A 21,412-nucleotide genomic window follows, 5' to 3' on the forward strand; every position below is an offset into this window, starting at 1 on the left:
TTCTTGAAGTTCTTGGACCACGAAGTCTTGTTTTGAACGTTCTTTAACAATAAATCAAGAACTAGGGTCTTCTTGCAATTTGCATAACCTTTCATCCATTTTCTTGAACTTGTTGGTGTGACCTGAATTTGTGTTCCTTGAAGAGCCGAAGCAAAAAAAAAAAAAAAAAAAAGAGAGAACGAAAATAAAAATGAAGAAGAGAAGGAATCGGCTCTCACACAAAGGAAATCAAGTATCCCAAATCTTGAGTTTCCAATTCTTGATTGGTTTCCAATTCTTGATAAGTCTCCAAATCTTGATTGTTTTCCCAAAACTTGAGTCGCCAAATCTTGATTGGTTTCCAATTCTTGAGTTCCCAATCTTAATTGAATTCCAACAACCCCAAGCGACCTAACCAGACCCCAAACACCCCCAAATCAGTTTCCAAAACCAAACCTAAACCACCACAAACACCTTAGCCAAACCGCCTTTAAATTCTTGGGTTTCTAAAATCGGTTGAGCTAGTCTTTGCGAGCCGATTTCCCTGAAATTTGAGGACTGATTCATACATTATTTGAGCACTCCAGAAGCACCATTTACCCTCCAAAGTACTGACCAGAAACTCAGCAAAACAACAGCTCAAAAAAAAAAGTTTCAGTTTCGGGTAGAGTTTTTCTAAGATTTGCAAAATTCTGCTTTGTGTCTTGTTACTTGCTTATAGAGTCTTTAAATCTGGAATTTTTGAGAGTTTGAGTTGTTTTAAGAACTACGAGAAGGAAAATTGAGAGTGAGTGTGTTTTTCTTGAGTGATACACGAGTGCTTTGCAAGGTAGACTAAGATATACTTGTTTTGCAGGTTTGACAATATGTCTCAAGAGGGGAACATACCCGAGTCGTCTGAGACCGACATGTCACTCAAACTGATGCTCCAAGCTCTTCGAAAATAAGCGGAGAGACATGAAGTTGTGATGACACAATTATTAGACAGGTTGGCTGCCATTGAGATACGAGGTATCGGAGATACACACAATAGGGTTTCGAGTGTTCAGAGTGCTGATCATGATGCGGATGATGAGGGATATCATTCTAACACCTCATTTCGATCAAGGAAAAGCCAAAGGGGAGCTAGGGAACGCAAACATAAACCCAAGCGAGAGAATGAATCTCTCAAGAGGAGGGGTTCCATGCAATCTCCCTCTTTAAATCCGGTTTATACAAGAGGTGATAAGAAGATTCAATCAATATTTTCTAGGCCTAAACCAAGAGTTAAACCACCTCATGAGGAGTCATTTTGGGAGACATATCAACGTCTTTTACACCAAAAACAAATGGAGTCAAATGGATGCTATCAAAGTGAGTTTTCTAAGAAGGAGGTAGCTGACCCTATTCCCAACAAAGGAGTATCTCATCCTATTGAACCATTTGTTGAGTAGGTTGATAAAGAGAAAACAATCGACGGCGTTAAGCTAGATAAAGAGATGGAAAAATTTGATGAGATGAGTGGTAAAAAGGAAGAGAAAAGAGAAAGTGAGCCGATTTTGAGCAAAAATGTGCGGGCTTATTGTTTTTCTAACGAACTTACCTTTGCTTTATTTAGTGTTTCTTCATTTGTGTAGATTAAGCAAAGTCAAGTGAAGTTAGTCATGCCATGCTCCATTCCAAAGTCACTTGTACAATTCACTAGCTTCCATGGAGTTTGTCTTTTAGGAATTGAATCTATTTGGAATCATCTCATGGAACAATTTCAATTCAAATCTGTCCATACCAAAGGGGAATCAAGTCAAACCACCATGAAGGGAGAATTCCAAATTTTGACTCTCATTTGCTACCTATGGTTCATTCATCATCTTTACCTTCTTTTGAGTATAATTTCCATCCCAACACTTGTATTTCTTATGCAGATTTTGAAGGAAAGTGTAAAAGGCTAGCAATGCCTTCTCAAGTTGATTCAATTGGTGGAAGGAATACTGAAGTGGCAAAGGGAGTTTTCACACTTAAACTTGTTCCATACCTTCTTACCATTTAGTTGATGATGTACCATTACTTCTTTACCCAATTTCACATTTGTTTCAAGTTGAAGGTTATTTTGTTTTTGTAGGTTGTAAAGCTGTCCAAAATTTTCCAGTTTTGATTCAAGATTTACAACCTGATTTCGTGCTTATTTCAACTAAAGGTGGTGATCTTTCATGCTTCTTCACACAGCCAAAAGCTGGTGGCCAAATGCTCAATTTGTCAACTTCAACTTTTGCTAGTTTGAGTAACCCTCATGAAGTGGAATTCAATTGTTTGCTACCTTATATGTTGGAAGATGAGAAACTGTGTGTCACGCAAGATGCCAAAGCTGTCCTCCACGAGTTGTTTAGTGCCTCATCCATGCAACAAGTTGCTCCCATTTTATCCAAGCAAGACGATTCAAATCAATGTCAACTAGTGCTGAATTTTACACCTTTGCACAATCAAGGTGTCAATGTGAAGATCCATGACCAAAGGCTAATTAGAGAGTTTTGGATTGCCACTTGGGATTTTCACACGCCTTACACAAGCTCTTTCCTACCTTGGCGCATGTCCTTGTTTGAGAGCTTCCCGAAGCTAACCAAACGACATGCAACATGGCTCATAGTCACTCATCTATTTCCAACATTACTGTCCTTTAAGCACACCGTCGATTTGTGGACAAATCATTTTCAAGAGGAGACTTTCAAGATTCGAGGACGAATCTTTTCGAGGAAAGAGGGAATGATGCGGATGCGGGTGTGCAATAACTTCAACCCTAGGTCAAGGATCCTTTGGTCCACATTGACGGCCGGATGAGAAGATCAAGATCCAAGAGGGTGAAGGAAGCTTTACGAGCCTTGATCATTCACCATACAATCAAGGAGCAAGCTAAGTTTGAAGATTTGATAGACCATGAAGTTACCTTGTTCACTTGTACGTTTGAAGTGAAAGAATGATCTCATGCTTGTTAGCTTAGTTAGTAGTTGTCTTAAGACTGCCTAGTTTAGTAGTTGTTAGTCGTTGAGTATTTGATTGCTTATTGGGTCTTATCAGGAAGCCTTAAAGAGCTGGCTCTTTATGCGGATCGAATTCCTATTGCAGGTTTATGTGGGCCGGATTTGCCCTAATTTTAGCCTATAAAAGGCACCTATTGTATGAGCGAAAGGACATATTATTACAACCAGAAATCGTGAGGAATGTTTCTTCAAGTTCTTAATCAAACTTACTCTTGAATTCTTGAGTTTATAGCTTAGGATTCAAATCAGATTTTATTGATTAGTTTGTTCCCTAATCGTGGTGTCGCTTCATCTATCCTTATTTGCTTAAGATTGCTGATTACGTTTGTGTGTCAGAGGTCTTGAGTTCATGAGAACAATCGAGTTCAATTTCTGTTGGGAGAAAAGATCCAACTCTGATAATTACAAGGTTGGGAGGTTCTAGGAAGGTCTTCCCCTAGGGTTGCTCATCAGTGATGGTGCGGATACGGGTGTGCAACAACTTCAATCTTGGGTCAAGGATCCTTTGGTCAACATTGGTGGTCCGATGACAAGATCAAGATCCAAGAAGGTGAAGGAAGCTTTACGAGCCTTGATCATTCACCATACAACCAAGGAGCAAGCTAAGTTTGAAGATTTGATGGACCATGAATTTACCTTGTTCACTTGTGCTTTTGAAGTGAAAGAATGATCTCATACTTGTTAGTTTAGTTGGTAGTTGTCTTAAAATCGCCTAGTTTAGTAGTTGTTAGTCGTTGAGTATTTTATTACTTAGTGAGCCTTATCGGGAAACCTTAAAGAGCTAGCTATTTTATTACTTATTGGGCCTTATCGGGAAGCCTTAAAGAGTTGGCTCTTTATGCGGATCGAATTTCTATTCTAGGTTTATGTGGGCCGGATTTGCCCTAGTTTTAGCCTATAAAAGGTACCTATTGTATGAGCGAAAGGACAGATTATTACAACCAGAAATCGTGAGGAATTTTCCTTCAAGTTCTTAATCGAACTTACTCTTGAATTCTTGAGTTCATAACTTAGGATTCAAATCAGACTTTATCGATTAGTTTGTTCCCTAATCGTGGTGTCGCTTCATCCATCCTTATTTGCTTAAGGTTGCTAATTACGTTTGTGTGTCAGAGGTCTTGAGTTCATGAGAACAATCGAGTTCAATTTCTGTTGGGAGAAAAGATCCAACTCTCATAATTACAAGGTTGAGAGATTCTAGGAGGGTCTTCCCCTAGGGTTGTTCATCAGTTGGTAATCAGAGCGTTAGGTTAATTCTCTTTTAATTGAAGTTGTTCATATCTTGTTAGTTTGTGTCTTTAGTCAAAAAAAAAATATTACTGTAGCGATTACTGTTCATCGTTGCTTATATCGAAATACTGTTCATCGTACTGTAGTGTACTGTTCACGTTACTGTTCACCCGAGTCAAAAAAAAAATCTGTTTGGGTGTTTCTTTTTGTGTTTTCTGTCCAAGTTCTTGGGTTTGTTATACTTGTGTTTGGGTTGTTAGGGTTTAAAGACAAAAAAAAAAAAAAAAAGAGTCAAGTACCTTATATTGTTTTAGTGTCCAAGTTGCTAGAGTATCGCTGGAATTTTCTTTTGAGTATTGTTGAAATTCTGTTTTGCCTATTTCTTGAGTATTGGTTGTTGTTCTTGCAAACCCTAAACACCACAACGTAATTTGGGAAAGTTCTTGAGCTTCTTGAATAAATTCTTGAAGTTCTTGGACCACGAAGTCTTGTTTTGAACGTTCTTGAATAATAAATCAAGAACTAGGGTCTTCTTGGAATTTGCATAACCTTTCATCCATTTTCTTGAACTTGTTGGTGTGACCTGAATTTGTGTTCCTTGAAGAGCCGAAGCAAAAAAAAAAAAAGAGAGAACGAAAAAAAAATGAAGAAGAGAAGGAATCGGCTCTCACACAAAGGAAATCAAGTATCCCAAATCTTGAGTTTCCAATTCTTGATTGGTTTCCAATTCTTGATTAGTCTCCAAATCTTGATTGGTTTCCCAAAACTTGAGTCGCCAAATCTTGATTGGTTTCCAATATTTGAGTTCCCAATCTTAATTGAATTCCAACAACCCTAAGCGACCTAACCAGACCCCAAACACCCCCAAATCAGTTTTCAAAACCAAACCTAAACCACCACAAACACCTTAGCCAAACCGCCTTTAAATTCTTGGGTTTCTAAAATCGGTTGAGCTAGTCTTTGCGAGCCGATTTCCCTGAAATTTGAGGACTGATTCATACATTATTTGAGCACTCCAGAAGCACCATTTACCCTCCAAAGTACTGACCAGAAACTCAGCAAAACAACAGCTCAAAAAAAAAAGTTTCAGCTTCGGGTAGAGTTTTTCTAAGATTTGCAAAATTCTGCTTTGTGTCTTGTTACTTGCTTATAGAGTCTTTAATTCTGGAATTTTTGAGAGTTTGTGTTGTTTTAAGAATTTCGAGAAGGAAAATTGAGAGTGAGTGTGTTTCCTTGAGTGTTACACGAGTGCTTGCAAGGTAGACTAGGATACACTTGTTTTACAGGTTGGACAATATGTCTCAAGAGGGGAACATGCCTAAACCGTCTGAGACCGACGTGTCACTCAAACTGGTGCTTCAAGTTCTTCAAAAACAAGCGGAGAGACATGAATTTGCGATGACACAAATATCCGACAGGTTGGCTGCCATTGAGATGCGAGGTACCGGAGATACACACCATAGGGCTTCGAGTGTTCAGAGTGCTGATCATGATGCGGATGATGAGGGATATCATTCTAACACCTCCTTTCGATCAAGGAAAAGCCAAAGGGGAGCGAGGGAAGGTCGAGACCAACCTAGGAGAACCGATGACAATTCTTGGTTCCATCATGACTAAGATGCCTACCTTTCATGGGAAAAATGATCCTGAATCTTACTTGGATTGGGTTAGGCGAGTTGAGCAAGTGTTTGAAGTCCACAATTACTCTGAGGAGAAAAAGGTGAAACTTGCAACTATTGAATTTCAAGATTATGCGTCTATTTGGTGGGAGCATGTATGTGCCACAAGGAGGAGAAATAGGGAACAACCGATTGACCCTTGGATTGAAATGAAGCAAGTGATGAGGAAACGATTTGTACCCTTCCATTATACCACGGACTTGTACAATCGAGAGAACGAACATAAACTCAAGCAAGAGAACGAATCTCTCAAGAGGAGGGGTTCCATGCAATCTACCTCTTTAAAGTCGATTTATACAAGAGGTGATAAGAAGGTTCATTTAACATTTTCTAGGACTAAACCTAGAGTTGAACCACCTCATGCGGAGTCATTTTGGGAAACATATCAACGTCTTCTACACCAAAAACAAATGGAGTCAAATGGATGCTATCAAAGTGAGTTTTCGAAGAAGGAGGTAGCTGACCCTATTCCCAACAAAGGAGTATCTCATCCTATTGAACCATTTGTTGAGGAGGTTGATAATGAGAAAACAATCGAGGGCGTTAAGCTAGATAAAGAGATGGAAAAATCTGATGAGATGAGCAGTAAAAAGAAAGACAAAAGAGAAAGTGAGCCGATTTTGAGCAAAAATGTGCGGGCTTATTGTTTTTCTAACGAACTTACCTTTGCTTTATTTAGTGTTTTTTCATTTGTGCAGATTAAGCAAAGTCAAGTGAAGTTAGTCATGCCATGCTCCATTCCAAAGTCACTTGTACAATTCACTAGCTTCCATGGAGTTTGTCTTTTAGGAATTGAATCTATTTGGAATCATCTTATGGAACAATTTCAATTCAAATCTGTCCATACCAAAGGGAAATCAAGTCAAACCCACCATGAAGGGAGAATTCCAAAATTTGACTCTCATTTGCTACCTATGGTTCATTCATCATCTTTACCTTCTTTTGAGTATAATTTCCATCCTAACACTCGTATTTCTTATGCAGATTTTGAAGGAAAGTGTAAAAGGCTAGCAATGTCTTCTCAAGTTGAATCAATTGGTGGAAGGAATAATGAAGTGGCAAAGGGAGTTTTCACACTTAAAACTTGTTCTATACCTTCTTACCATTTAGTTGATGATGTACCATTACTTCTTTACCCAATTTCAAATTTGTTTCAAGTTGAAGGTTATTTTTTTTTTGTAGGTTGTAAAGCTGTCCAAAATTTTTCAGTTTTGATTAAAGACTTACAACCTGGTTTCGTGCTTCTTCCAACTAAAGGTGGTGATCTTTCATGCTTATTCACACAGCCAAAAGCTGGTGGCCAAGTGCTCAATTTGTCAACTTCAACTTGTGCTAGTTCGAGTTACCCTCATGAAGTGGAATTCAATTGTTTGCTACCTTATATGTTGGAAGATGAGAAATTGTGTGTCACGCAAGATCCTAAAGCTGTCCTCCACGAGTTGTTTAGTGCCTCATCCATGCAACAAGTTGCTCCCATTTTATCCATGCAAGATGATTCAAATCAATGTTAACTAGTGCTGGATTTTACACCTTTGCACAATCAAGTTGTCAATGTGAAGATCCATGACCAAAGGCTAATTAGAGAGTTTTGGATTGCCACTTGGGATTTTCACACGCCTTACACAAGCTCTTTCCTACCTTGGCGCATGTCCTTGTTTGAGAGCTTCCTGAAGCTGACCAAACGACATGCAACATGGCTCGTAGTCACTCATCTATTTCCAACATTACTACCCTTTAAGCGCACCATCGATTTGTGGACAAATCACTTTCAAGAGGAGATTTTGAAGATTCGAGGACGAATCCTTTCGAGGAGAGAGGGAATGATGCGGATACAAGTGTGCAACAACTTCAATCTTGGGTCAAGGATCCTTTGGTCAACATTGGTGGTCCGATGACAAGATCAAGATCCAAGAAGGTGAAGGAAACTTTACGAGCCTTGATCATTCACCATACAAGCAAGGAACAAGCTAAGTTTGAAGATTTGATAGACCATGAACTTACCTTGTTCACTTGTACGTTTGAAGTGAAAGAATGATCTCATACTTGTTAGTTTAGTTGGTAGTTGTCTTAAAACCGTCTAGTTTAGTAGTTGTTAGTCGTTGAGTATTTTATTACTTAGTGGGCCTTATCGGGAAGCCTTAAAGAGCTAGCTATTTTATTACTTATTGGGCCTTATCAGGAAGCCTTAAAGAGCTGGCTCTTTATGCGGACCGAATTTCTATTCCAGCTTTATGTGGGCCGGATTTGCCCTAGTTTTAGCCTATAAAAGGCACCTATTGTATGAGCGAAAGGACAAATTATTACAACCAGAAATCGTGAGGAATTTTCCTTCAAGTTTTTAATCGAACTTACTCTTGAATTCTTGAGTTCATAGCTTAGGATTCAAATCAGACTTTATCGATTAGTTTGTTCCCTAATCGTGGTGTCGCTTCATCCATCCTTATTTGCTTAAGGTTGCTGATTACGTTTGTGTGTCAGAGGTCTTGAGTTCATGAGAACAATCGAGTTCAATTTCTGTTGGGAGAAAAGATCCAACACTGATAATTACAAGGTTGGGAGGGTCTAGGAGGGTCTTCCCCTAGGGTTGCTCATCACTCGTCAGGACTCACTCATTCACTCACTTACATCAAATAAAATAGTTTACAACCTCAAGAGTAAATGAAATAACAGTTCCCAAGTTTGGAACATGTTCTATTCCAAACATTCATACAATCCCAAATATAACAAAAGATATGAATTTCAGATACATTCAATCCTAACCGAGCACTAGCGCGAGTACAATCGCACAAGTTCAAAGCTAGACTATACTAACCTATACCAATCTCACGCCCTCGCTCGTACCCCCTGTAAAGAAAACAAATTTAATGGAATAGGGTGAGCTAAAACTCAGTGAGGTTCCAAATAGCAAGTTGGTCATTATGTAAAACTTGAAATATCAAAGTAGCGAGCATAAAAATTCATAAAAGTGAACAATAACACTTCAAGTAGCAAATCTCAAAATGAGCGAGTGTAAAATTTTTAAAAGAAACAATAACACTACAAGTAACAATCATCTCAAAGTATAAGGATACGAATGACTCTCAGGAGCCAAATTCCCGTTGTTTCACCGGAGCTTGATCAAGTAGCAGTTGACACTCCGTCAACTTTCAAGTAAAGTAACCAGTCCAGTAGAGCACCACTTAACTACAATCTCCGTCCACTATTCAAATCCCCTACCGGGCCCAAAATCTTAAAAATAAATACTGGTGGTAATACTCGAGTATACCGATTAGTCGATGAGATAATACTCCACAAGACAAAACAAGAGACCCATGGTTCGTTATCTAATCGACCAAGCCCTTGTCGGCTCGACTCGATTAACTAACCAGTGGAGTTTGGGTTCCCAAGTAGTCAGCATAATTGATGACCAATCGACTTAATCAAGGAAAAAGTACGGAGACGGGAATGAGACGCACCTCCCACTCGGATTGAGTGTGGTACATACTGCCGCTCAGCACTTACAAGTCAAGCACAAGTATATCAAGTCAATTGCAACAAATAAACAAATATATATCACATGAGGGCAAGTGCGATAAAGTACACTCTTGCCCGACCAAATCAAGCAAATCTTATCCGATCACGTTGGTAAAGAATTGAAATCAAGTATCAAATTCAATCATGTATTTGGAAGCACTCACCAAAGATTTAGTGCTTGTCAAAATCACGCTTAGGTACAATGTGACAGCCCCACCTCACCCTAAGGTGAACCAAAGGGTTCGGCGGACCGCCTGCCCAACTCTCGCCGGGACTCAGTCAGTCAATACAGTCCTCAAATAAATTACAATATAAATCTCAAATATTACATCAAATTCTCCAATAATTACATGTCATAAGCGAAGCGGAAACAATTCCCAACTATACATAAAATGATTCCAAATCCAAACGGTACAAGATATATGCCATCCAGTCACGTGAATAAGTACTACAAGCCTTCCTTCGCCACGAGCCCTGTGGAGGGGAATAAAATAGTTTTGGGGTGAGCTAAAAGCTCAGTGAGTAACCAGTAAAATCAGTACTCAAATATATTTCAAAATCGTTAATTTCAATGATGTCATGAATCAGTAATCAAATGTACGTTTATTGCTCTCGTGAGCCAGTGAAATCATTATACTTAAACATCCAACGCTCAAATAGATCCAGTAGCAGTGAAACAGTAAGAGGGAGCCATTTGCTCCAAATGAACAGAGGTGGAGATGTTGGTGTTCAGCACAGACTTCCCAAGAACTCAGTTAAGCCAAATCATGTCATGAACTCGCATGCAAGCACGCATGATATGCAATCGAGTAAATAATGCAAGAAACATTTCACAAGTACTTTGGAAAGAGTTTAGAGTCACTCACACTCATTCTTTCGGAGCGTCACAAACTCCCCTCCTTAAAAGAATGTCGTCCTCGACATTCCATCTTGTACCAATCAAGTCAAGACATCCCGTAAGAATCACTCAAGCATTCCAAGCAAACACTAAGAGTCAAATGACACCTACTTGTCCGCCTTTCAGTCCTACAAGAATCACTGATATTTCAAATCAAACCCACAGTCCGGCATCCTAAACTTCAAGCCTAAAATACACTACAGAGATCTGAAGCTTAAGCTCTGATACCAACTGTGACAGCCCCACCTCACCCTAAGGCGAACCAAAAGGTTCGGCGGACCGCCTGCCCAACTCTCGCCGGGACTCAGTCAGTCAATACAGTCCTCAAATAAATTACAATATAAATCTCAAATATTACATCAAATTCTCCAATAATTACATGTCATAAGCGAAGCGGAAACAATTCCCAACTATTCATAAAATGATTCCAAATCCAAACGGCACAAGATATATGCCATCCAGTCACGTGAATAAGTACTACAAGCCTTCCTTCGCCACGAGCCCTGTGGAGGGGAATAAAATAGTTTTGGGGTGAGTTAAAAGCTCAGTGAGTAACCAGTAAAATCAGTACTCAAATATATTTCAAAATCGTTAATTTCAATGATGTCATGAATCAGTAATCAAATGTACGTTTATTGCTCTCGTGAGCCAGTGAAATCATTGTACTTAAACGTCCAACGCTCAAATAGATCCAGTAGCAGTGAAACAGTAAGAGGGAGCCATTTGCTCCAAATGAACAGAGGTAGAGACGTTGGTGTTCAGCACAGACTTCCCAAGAACTCAATTAAGCCAAATCATGTCATGAACTCGCATGCAAGCACGCATGATATGCAATCGAGTAAATAATGCAAGAAACATTTCACAAGTACTTTGGAAAGAGTTTAGGGTCACTCACACTCATTCTTTCGGGGCGTCACATACAACTCCTTGGTTGGAGTCCAAATCTGCGATAAAATATCATTTAAGAGTTTAAAATGCACTAGGGTTCAAAACATAGGAGTTTCGCTTCAAGAAAATCAAATAAATGAAACTTGTTTAAGTAGTAGTTATATGGCTTCTCAAACTCTCGAAAATTCGTGCTTGCTTTTTTAGTTTCGATGAAGAAGTGATTCATACTTTGGAAGTCACGCTTGATATGACAAATCGAGAAAATCGTAATTTTAAGGGTCGCTACTTTCACTTTTAAAGGGTACGAGTTTCGAAAAAATGTTCAACGTATGTACCTCTTACTAAAAAAAACTCGAATACCATAAATAAGTGAAATTCGTTTCAATCTCGAGTCGTCGCTCAAGTCTCAAGTTCACTCGCCTAACCCTTGAGCGAAAATTTAGGCAGCATGTCCTTTGTATTTAGCTATTTTCCATCCAAGTACAACTTGGATTCATAAGTCAACACTCAACAACCTCCAATCCAACCGCAAGTGATAACCAACAACATACATCTATTCAAAGCCTCAAAACCAACCAAACAAATCAAATAATATACTTATCCCTATGGATATCAAAGCTGAAAACCAGTTTAGAGAAGAAATTATAAGTGATAGATTTGTCATCCTTTGGTGTTTTGGTCATAACTATAGCTAGGTATATCAGATCAAGGTAAATTTTATGGCATTTAGAAGTTAAGACATAGACCTACATTTTCTATGAAGACATCGAAACCCAGTTCTCGCATTTTCAAGGTAAAAAACGGACGGTCAGAAGCACATGAAAAACAGGTCAGGAAAATTAGAGGTTTTGCGCAATCAAGAGTGCTCTGGCCAAATCCTAGGCTAAAATGATCCGATTGATATGAAATTTTGCAGGTAGAAAGCTAACTCAAATCCCTATAACTTTCATGTTTTATCCAAAAGCTGATTCAGTCTAAAATATGGAGAAATTCACAGCCTAAGTTGATTCCAAAAACAGGGCAGAACTGACATTCACTACCAAATGTTGGAATTTTGCATATCAACCCTAAAACTACTCATCAAAGTTGGAAATTGCTTGACAAAGCTGAAATTTCATTTTTTTAAGGCTAAATATCAGAATCAAGCCACTAATCATCTCACAAATTCCATTTCCAAGCTCAATACCAACATATTAGAGATAAACATCATAAATCAAAGCTGAAAAATCACAAACCCTAGCTGAAATTTACTAATCTTCACCAAATCTAGAGTATCATTCAACATAATTCAAGATTCAAGACATCTATCCCACATTTTGCTAAAACAAGAAAGAAAAAGGAAGTTTTAGACTTATACCTTCCAAAACACTTGAAGAAAGTGAAGAACAAAAGCTTTCCTCTCCAAACAACTCCACAACAAGCTTCCTTAGCTCCTTGGTGCTAGTTTAATCAGTTTAGATTTTGAGATTTCAACTCAACCAAGGCTAAATCAAGATGAAGTTGGAAGTTCTCCTCTCTTGTTTTTCTCTCCCAATTTTCGACGAACACAAGAAGGAAATGAAGAAAAATGAACCAAGAAGAAAGATAAGAAGAAAAAAAAACTCATTTGGTCAACCAACCCTTGGATCTTTGACACTTGTCAAAGCCAAGTTTTCTCTCTCTTTTTTTTTTCTTTTCTTTCCTTTTCCTTAGTCGACAAAGATGGCTGGATTAAGGGGTAATTTAGAGAAGATTAGGTGAAATAAAAACAAGAAGATTAGGGTAAGAAAGTAGTGGTCAAGTGGTGTACTCAATCGGTAACAAACGGTACACGTCGGTTCAAACCTATTTTCCTTAACTCGCTCGTACTTGTGTTTTAACTTATGATTCACTAACTTATTATTAGCACTTCTAATCACACACTTCCTCTTGCTTAATACTTACTCTTATCCATCAAATTTAGTAAACACACCTCACCAAGTGATCACACTACCAAAATACGCAAAAACACACCAAAAATCCTAGTATGCACCATTCCTTTAGAAAAATCATAACTTGAGTTGTAAATGTCAAAAATTCATACAACTTGGCCTGTTAAAAACTAGACTTGAAACACTAATAATCTTTAGAAGACGCCTCAAAGAGATTCAGTTCATAAGTTGGTCCAAATTGAGCCGTAAGCTACTATAACATTCCTATTTTTACTTGTGCAAGACAGAATTTTCAGTCACCTTTGCCAACTTTCTGGTATTTATAGAAATTGAATCAAACTCTGATTTTATACCGTAGGTAGCCCTACGAGTCTAGTTTCAAACGCAATAAACGAAACTCAATTCCGACTTTCCTATACGAATTTATAGCCAATTTCCCAAAACTGCGCAGAGCCTCCTGCAAAAATTCTAGATTTTCTAGCAACTTGAGAATATGAAACTTTTCTTAACAAAAATTCACTCCCTTGGCTCAAATTCAACCATTAAAACAACCAAGAATCTAAGGCAAGTAAGTTCAAATAAGATCTATAAAGACAAGTAAAATTCCGGGGCCTCACAACACGTGGCTTATTCAAGAGTAAGTTCATTTTTTATCTATAATTTACTTAACTCTTCAAAGAATACCCTTTTTTAGTAAGAATTCTTAACTAAAATTTGGTCCAGAATAAAACCTTGGTCAAATGTTTGCAATTAGTAAGTTGCATACAAAGATTAGTAACTTGCAAAGAGCGGAAAGGGTTGGATTGGGTGATTTAAAGCAGGAGATTTGGGTTCAAAGTCTTCCAAAAAAACAAAAAAAAAGGAGAAAACTTGCATACAAGGAGGGTAAATTTGGAAATAGATGTGTAGCATTAGCCTCTTCTATTGCTATTAGAATCTTCCTCAGCCCACCTTGCTTCCATGTACTTGTTCGATTAGTTCCATTATCATTATCACAGTTCCGCCGGACGCTTAAGAGAAACAATTCGTTCTATTATAGAGCCGATATTGCAGCAAAAATCCACTGAAGCCATAGACATGTTCTACAGAGGGTAAGCCCACAAAATCCCTAAGTCCCAAAATCTGTTCCCTCCGTTTACTATCTTCGTTAAATATCTCGAGGTTCATATGTTTTATTTGTTTTGGATAATCTGCGCCTTAAAAAGCTTGATTTGTATGAATCTCAACGGCCAATTGTTGTTGCTTTTTTGTCATTTTCTTGGACCGAATGGATTGTCCATTTTAGATGAAACCTAAACACTTTTTTTCGTGTTTGGTGGTTGTATATTCGGCAATTATTGTGGTTTCTGTAATTTGATATGGACTAGGAGGTGGACTGAAATTCAAGAAAAAAGGGGAAATCTTATTTTTGTGGAGAAACTTTCAGTCTTTTCCTTTTCTTAATATTGTAATTTAATTTTTCGGCTGTTTGCTCGGAATTGTTGCTGATACTTAATATTGATACCAATAATAAGTTGTGGTTAGCTTGTCAGTAAAACCTGGTTTATTGTAATTTTCATGTGAAAATGAATGAGCAGATTTTCTATAACTTTTGTCTCTTTGAATATTCTGTGCTGGTAAAAGTGGTTTAGCATTTACTAATGAAACATTGATATGGATTAAGGCTAGATCGAAAAAATTCAGGAAGAAAAGGTTTAAATTATCATTGTGTACAAAATTTCAGGCTTTTCCTTTTTTCTCGAAGAAAAAATGTTGTATTTCAATTTTACAGCTGTTGGCTGCAATGCTTTTTTTCCCTCTGGAATTATTGTTGATACTGAATATTTAAGCCAATGCTTGTCTTTGTGATCAGGCTTCAGAGAATTAAGATTGACAGAGAAGGAAATAGAGCAGTATTAATTAATTTGATCTTACAATAGGATAGGCAATTCAGCTGGTAATTCATTGGTATTCAAATGTAAATTACAGGAATGAAAGTAAATGGAAAGAGGAAAGAAAGTGTTCTAGAGTAAGGAATAATCACAGAAAAAGAACTGAGAGGAAAGAGCTCAGAAAAGCTGATCTGCACTACTCTGGACAATTGGTTACAAACACATGACTGAATGAAGATCGAGCTCACAGGCCCTTCTTCTAACAGATTCCTAACTATCTAAATGACCATAAGGAAAGAAGTGGTCCAATCAGCCAAAGCTGGCTGTCCCTCTCAAAACTGCACCACCATGAAGAATTTGATAGGCTTGAACCAGAATAGCAAGACTTCTACTTTCATATTCTGAAGGCATGCTCCTGTAATCCAATTTTTGGAGCTCAACTTCCCCATCTGCGGCTACTTATTATTTTATCACTAAATCCTGTTAGAAAAAATACTAACACTTGATATAGTAAATAGCATTTCATGAAAATACAAACAAATTAATACAGTGAATGGCCTGTCATTAGTTCCTGGTTTGTTGAAAGCTTTATGAATATATATGTAGATGTCCTTTAACTTTTGTTTCTTTGTTTATTGGGTATAAAATTGAAAATGGGGTCTGCTCTGCATTAATGAGTTTTATTACTTTTATATATATGTATGTTCCTCATTTAGTATTTTACTGACCTGTAAATATTGTCCATTTAATCATTTTTCGGAATTAAAGTAAGTACGTGGACAGTAGTGACGCCCGAGAAATGGGTCTGAAACGGCAGCGGGTGATGGATCATGGTTCTTCATATTTTGGCGCTTCCCCTGGTCCAAGTTACATGTACAATCCTCCTCCTCCACCAGCACCTCCTGCTTACTCTTATATAGGCCAACCCCCACCTTTTCCAGTTGTCCGGCTGCGTGGCCTCCCTTTTGACTGCACAGAAGCTGATATTGCTGAGTTTTTCCATAACTTGGATGTAATTGATGTCCTCTTTGTTCACAAAGGTGGAAAGTTTACAGGGGAAGCTTTTTCTGTTTTGGGATATCCCCTTCAAGTGGATTTTGCCCTACAAAGAAATAGGCAAAACATTGGTAGGAGATATGTTGAAGTTTTTAGAAGCAGGAAGGACGAATATTACAAGGCCATAGCAAATGAAGTTTCAGATGCTCGTGGTGGTTCACCCCGTCGTGCTGTCCCAAGGGCAAGATCTTTTGATGAGGGAAAGGACTTGGCAGAACACACAGGGTTCTTGCGAATGAGAGGATTGCCTTTTTCTGCCAGCAAGGAAGATATTATTGATTTCTTTAAGGATTTTGTTCTCTCCGAAGAGAAAATTAGTATAACAGCTACTTCTGATGGAAGGCCAACTGGGGAAGCATATGTGGAGTTTGGTAGTCCAGAAGATTCAAGGGCTGCCATGTCCAGGGATAGGATGACTTTAGGAAGTCGCTACATTGAGCTTTTCCCTTCCTCACGTGAGGAGTTGGATGAAGCAATTTCCAGGGGCGGGTAACTTCTTGCCTTTTTTTTTTAACACTCTTTCCCTTTCCCTTTCAAATTGTTTTGAATTTTGTGCTTTGTTTTGTCTATTTACATTTTCTTGCCTCTTAGTATTTTATCTTTTTTACCCCTGATCCCAGACCTCCAGTAACACCACCAAGTGAAATAGAAACTAACCTTGTTTATGATAATAACAAAACTTTATCTTAGATGACGTTAGTTGTTCTGTTTCTCATTGTTTATATGCCGCCATCCTTATTATCTCACTTCTTTATCTTGTTTCTTGCTGTCATCTTTGATGGTTGTTCTCTTGTGGATATAATAATGCAAGGATTTTACTAGAAGATTTATGTGGTCGTTGAAAATTCTGGTAAAGGAAATTTTATGAAATTCCAACTTTTCTTCTGAAATTTCTCTACTTTTTGGCTTGAATTTAGATTGCTGGGAAGTTCTTTGTATTAGGTTATTGGACCAATAAATGTTATCAATTTGAAATCATTTAGACATTAGGTTATTTGACTGATGAGTGTTTTCCCTTTCAAGCATCATGTACTCTTCTTTTGAGAACTTAAAACCATGCACGAGTTTAATGCATTCAATTTTGGCTCAATGTGAAGCATCTAGTTGATGTACTAATTTGATCACCTTTGTATCGAGATCTGACTGTCATCTATCAAGCAATGATCATCATTTTTGTGTTTCTTCTTTAGTTTGATTTCATTTTTCTGTGTTTCTGGGGCATTTGAAAATCATTTTTCCAAATCGATTAAAACTTGAAATATAAGATTTAAGTTCTAGAATAACCTTTTTGTACAAGGGATTGTAGTATCATTGAAGATAAACTATACTCGTTCGTTATGTAAAAATTCTTTTGAATGTGAGGGATGTAAAAATACTTTGGCGAAATGTAAGGCACATTTTGTACAATTTTCCCAAAATAATCTGTGTCTTTTTACCACTTTTGAATGGTGTTTAGGGTGAAGTTCCTTAAAGTGTGAAAAGAAAACGGAGATGAAACAGAAGTTTATGTGCTTATTTATGGTAAGGTAGGTGGAAAAATGGATGCTTGCCCTGAGTATTCACGTCTAGACTTGAAATATATTGCAAACAATTGGCTCATAAACTCAATATGTAGACAGTAAATGATGGTTTTGTGCCAAAGCTGTCTAATTTTGGTAGCCTTTTGCAATACATGTTCCCTTTTTCTCAAAGTGGGGCTGTGTACAAGGACAATTGTTTGAAAGAGATCATGTAGTGATACAGGAATCACGATGTACTTAATCTGTCCTGTGGATGTAAATGGTAAAACTCGATCTGTTTTGTAAATGGTCAAACTTGATCTATTCTATGGATGTAAATAGTAAAACTTGTTTGAGGCATTAGTTTTTTTCTGGAGAAATAGGCAGGATTTTAGTTTATTTATGGAATGACATGTTACGCTTGTTTCTTTTGACCATTTTTTCTTTCATATACACAGAGATACTTTTCTTTTTAAAGCTGTAAATATTGAACAATTTTTTGGCTGAGAATTAGAACTATATCATCTACAAATTAAGCTACATTTTTGTGAAAGATAATTCAAATTATAGTCGAGAAACAATAACAGCCGTAGAGAGTTCTATGAATGTCTTAAGGAAATCCTTTTAAGAAAGCAAACAGCCCCTGATAAGAGTACTATTTCTAGAGTGCATTTGGGAGGATGAATTGAAAGCAGTTAAGATGCAGGTACTTTTTAGTTTTTTGGGAAAGATTTTGCCTTTTTGGGCGGTGGGGAGCAGTTGAGAGTTGTGATTACTCACCATCGCCTCAATGTCTATGGCTTCAACACTGGTGGTGGGATTTTCTTTTCTTGAGCTTCTATGCTAGAAAGTCACATTTTTGCCACCCATCAGCCATGGGTTAATAGAAGTGCAATTTGTGATAAAGATGGGTGCTGTTGTTATTACTTTGTAGTCATCAATACAAAGAGCAATATCAGCGTAATTCTAATCTCATTTTTGAAGGCTTCAACCAAGTTTGTCTTGGCATTCATGACTGTGTAAGTTCAAACTTGTGTCTTTTTAAGCTGGCCCAAAAATCACAACTTAAAGCAATAGTAGGTAGGATACCATTAAGATTTACATATTGCCTTGCTTTAGGCATTATGATAATAATTTTGGTAGTCTTTCCTACTTGATAATGTTTCAAGTGGGTTAGAATCTTTTATTGGACCCTTGAACAATTGCCTGAATTTTGCTATCTAACAATAGTCCTGGTAGGATTCTGTGATATTATAGTTGAATTAAAGTCATGCAGATGCAAGTAACTGCATGGAATGATTCTTATGCTCTTGTTGTGTTGCAAAAACATTGTATGTCACTGTGTGCTTTACTTTTCTTCCTTTTTCAGTTAATTTTCACTCTCAAAAAGAGATTTATAGTCTTTCGTATGCATACAAAAGGCTTTAACATGAGCTTTTTTGCTGTATCACATTAGATTATTGCCAAAATCTGCTGATGGGAAGGATCTTACTGTTCCTACCGGTGTTCTACGAATGAGGGGGCTGCCATTTTCAGCTGGCAAGGATGATATCATGGAGTTCTTTAAAGATTTTGTGTTGTCAGAGGATTCAATCCATGTAACATTTAACTTTGAGGGGAGGCCAACAGGAGAAGCATTTGTGGAGTTTGCTAGTCCAGAGGATGCAAAAGCTGCGCTTGCCAAGGATAGGATGACACTTGGGAGTCGTTACATAGAGCTATTTCCTTCATCACTCGAGGAGTTAAATGAATCAGCATCTAGGGGTCGGTGACCTTTTGGTATTGCTTTGCGATTGTACTTCTATAATCTGTGTCATAGGGGATGCTCATAGCTGCTGTTACTTTTCCTTGTTAAATTGGGTTATATGAATTTCCGTGAAAAAGCGTAAGTTGAGTACTTGGAAGCATTGAGGAATATCTATTGATCTCCATCTTGTTCTAATACTCTCTTGACTTGTGCATTTTGCCATGTTTTTATTGTTTTTCCTTGTATATTTTTAATCTTTACTTTTGGTGATGGAAGTTGTAGTGCAAGTTCCTTTTGCATAATGTGATGTTATATTTCATCAGCCCCAAGTCAAAAGATTTTGTTTGTGGTTCTTAAGTTTGATGTTTCAAAGAGAAGCTTAGACATGATGTGGTAAATATATATATATATTGCTCCTGGAATTAGAACTTGGTATTTGCTTCCTAAAATATGGGGGAGCTGAAAAGGGCTTGTATCTTTTTTTTTTCCGGAAACGTTAGAAGATTATATTGATAGTCATAGTTACTTTACAAAAGTATGGGCAAAGGCCCAATCACACTGTACATCGTGTACACAGACACTAAGGAAGCTAGTGCTGCTCATCCAATGGAATGCATATAGCATATGAGCTAATCTGTCTACTACTATCTATTTGTTCGTCCTGGATCAGATAAAAAGGAGCGAACAATCTGATATCTTTGGCTCTTCCTGACCTTAGTTGTCTTAGCAACTGTTGGTTCATGATTCCAACCTTTATATGTGACGACTGTTGTGCTCTAACTTTCGCCATTGCTAGTTTCAATGCCTCTGCATAGTCCAGTAGCCAATGTCCAGCACTCCTTTCTCTCATGGCCCATACAGCTTTTTCCTGGCCATTGATGTCAGTTGCCATCACTCCAATCCCTACCACCTGCCCTTCCTTCTTGTTAGTTATAGCTACTTCTACATTGATACACTCCTCCTCACTTATGTTTAATCCTGGCTCGTCCAAAGCACCAGTTGTTTCTGAGATGCTCTTCTTCCTGTTTCCTTCCATAGCCACCAGGTGTTCCATCCATTCCTGCATAGCTTTGTGTACCACTTGTAAAGGTTGCCTATTCTCGTCCTTGAAAACTCTTTCATTTCTTGCTTTCCACAACTGCCACAGGATATTAGCCGTACGGCCTATGTGCTCCATCCCCTCCTGTCTATATCTTGCTCCTACCAAGGCACTCCACCATCTCCTGAAGCAGCCTCTTTGATCAGCTATCCCATCCCATTGTACAGGTGAAATATTCCACACTTGTTCTGCATTCCTGCAGTGAAAGAGTAAGTGTTCCACCGTTTCTTCTTCTTCTCCACAACCTGTGCAAATAGGGTCTCCCATCTTTGTTCTGTCGAAAATTAGTTCTTTAACTGGTAGCGCATTGTTCATGCATTTCCAGATAAAGACTTTTAGCTTTTGTTTGACATTCAATTTCCATAAATGCTTCCACCCCTGCCGCTTGGATTATCCTCTTCCAGATAAAGACTTTTAGCTTTTGTTTGACATTCAATTTCCATAAATGCTTCCACCCCTGCCTGCCCCCTTGACTCCCGCTTGGATTATCCTCTCTTTTCCTGCCTCTATTGTCCTGAGTTTACTTGCTGTTCAGTTCCTTGTATGCAGATCTCACGGTGTATTGTCCACTCCCACTATGGATCCAGAAGTTGCTATCCTCTCTCCCTGTTAGACTTATAGGAATCTTCAGTATCTTTCCTGCATCTTCACTGTTGAAGTTGCTGAAAACCACTGGTCTGTTCCATCTGAAATTGGATATTAACTGATCCACTGTGCTGAGGTTGCAATTTTGTGGCTTCACTGCTGTTGGCTTCCCTTGTTGAGTATCAGGTATCCACTTGTCGTCCCATATCCTTGTACTCCTCCCATTTCCTATTTTCCTTCGAATGCCTTCTTTCACCTCCTCTCTTGCCCCCATAATGCTTTGCCAGATCCATGAGGATGTTTTAGGTACTTTGCATCTGAGTATTGACTCATTGGGGTGGTACTTAGCTTTGAGTACCTTACTCACTAATAGGTTTGGTCTAGTTAAGAACCTCCACACCTGTTTCCCCAATTGTGCTTTGTTGAACCTCTGCAGATCCTTGAACC

General features: G+C 38.1%; 1 protein-coding gene across 1 annotated transcript; it reads left to right on the forward strand.

Annotated features, from left to right (window-relative positions):
- Window positions 1-14,039: 14,039 nt before the first annotated feature.
- Window positions 14,040-19,478, forward strand: LOC113701637 (uncharacterized). The gene is made up of 3 exons (XM_027222391.2): window positions 14,040-14,199; window positions 15,748-16,524; window positions 18,991-19,478. The coding sequence occupies exons 1-3, from the start codon at window positions 14,186-14,188 to the stop codon at window positions 19,304-19,306; spliced, it is 1,107 nt and encodes a 368-aa protein (XP_027078192.1). The 5' UTR covers window positions 14,040-14,185; the 3' UTR covers window positions 19,307-19,478.
- The last annotated feature ends 1,934 nt before the right edge of the window (window positions 19,479-21,412 follow it).

Source organism: Coffea arabica, chromosome 1e (genome assembly GCF_036785885.1).
Source record: "Coffea arabica cultivar ET-39 chromosome 1e, Coffea Arabica ET-39 HiFi, whole genome shotgun sequence".
Taxonomy (NCBI): domain Eukaryota; kingdom Viridiplantae; phylum Streptophyta; class Magnoliopsida; order Gentianales; family Rubiaceae; genus Coffea; species Coffea arabica.

Excerpts from the sequence above, each read along its gene's own strand:
- LOC113701637 (XM_027222391.2), top strand. Across the intron at positions 16,525-18,990 it reads GAAGCAATTTCCAGGGGCGG|ATTATTGCCAAAATCTGCTG; the intron begins GTAACTTCTTGC and ends GTATCACATTAG.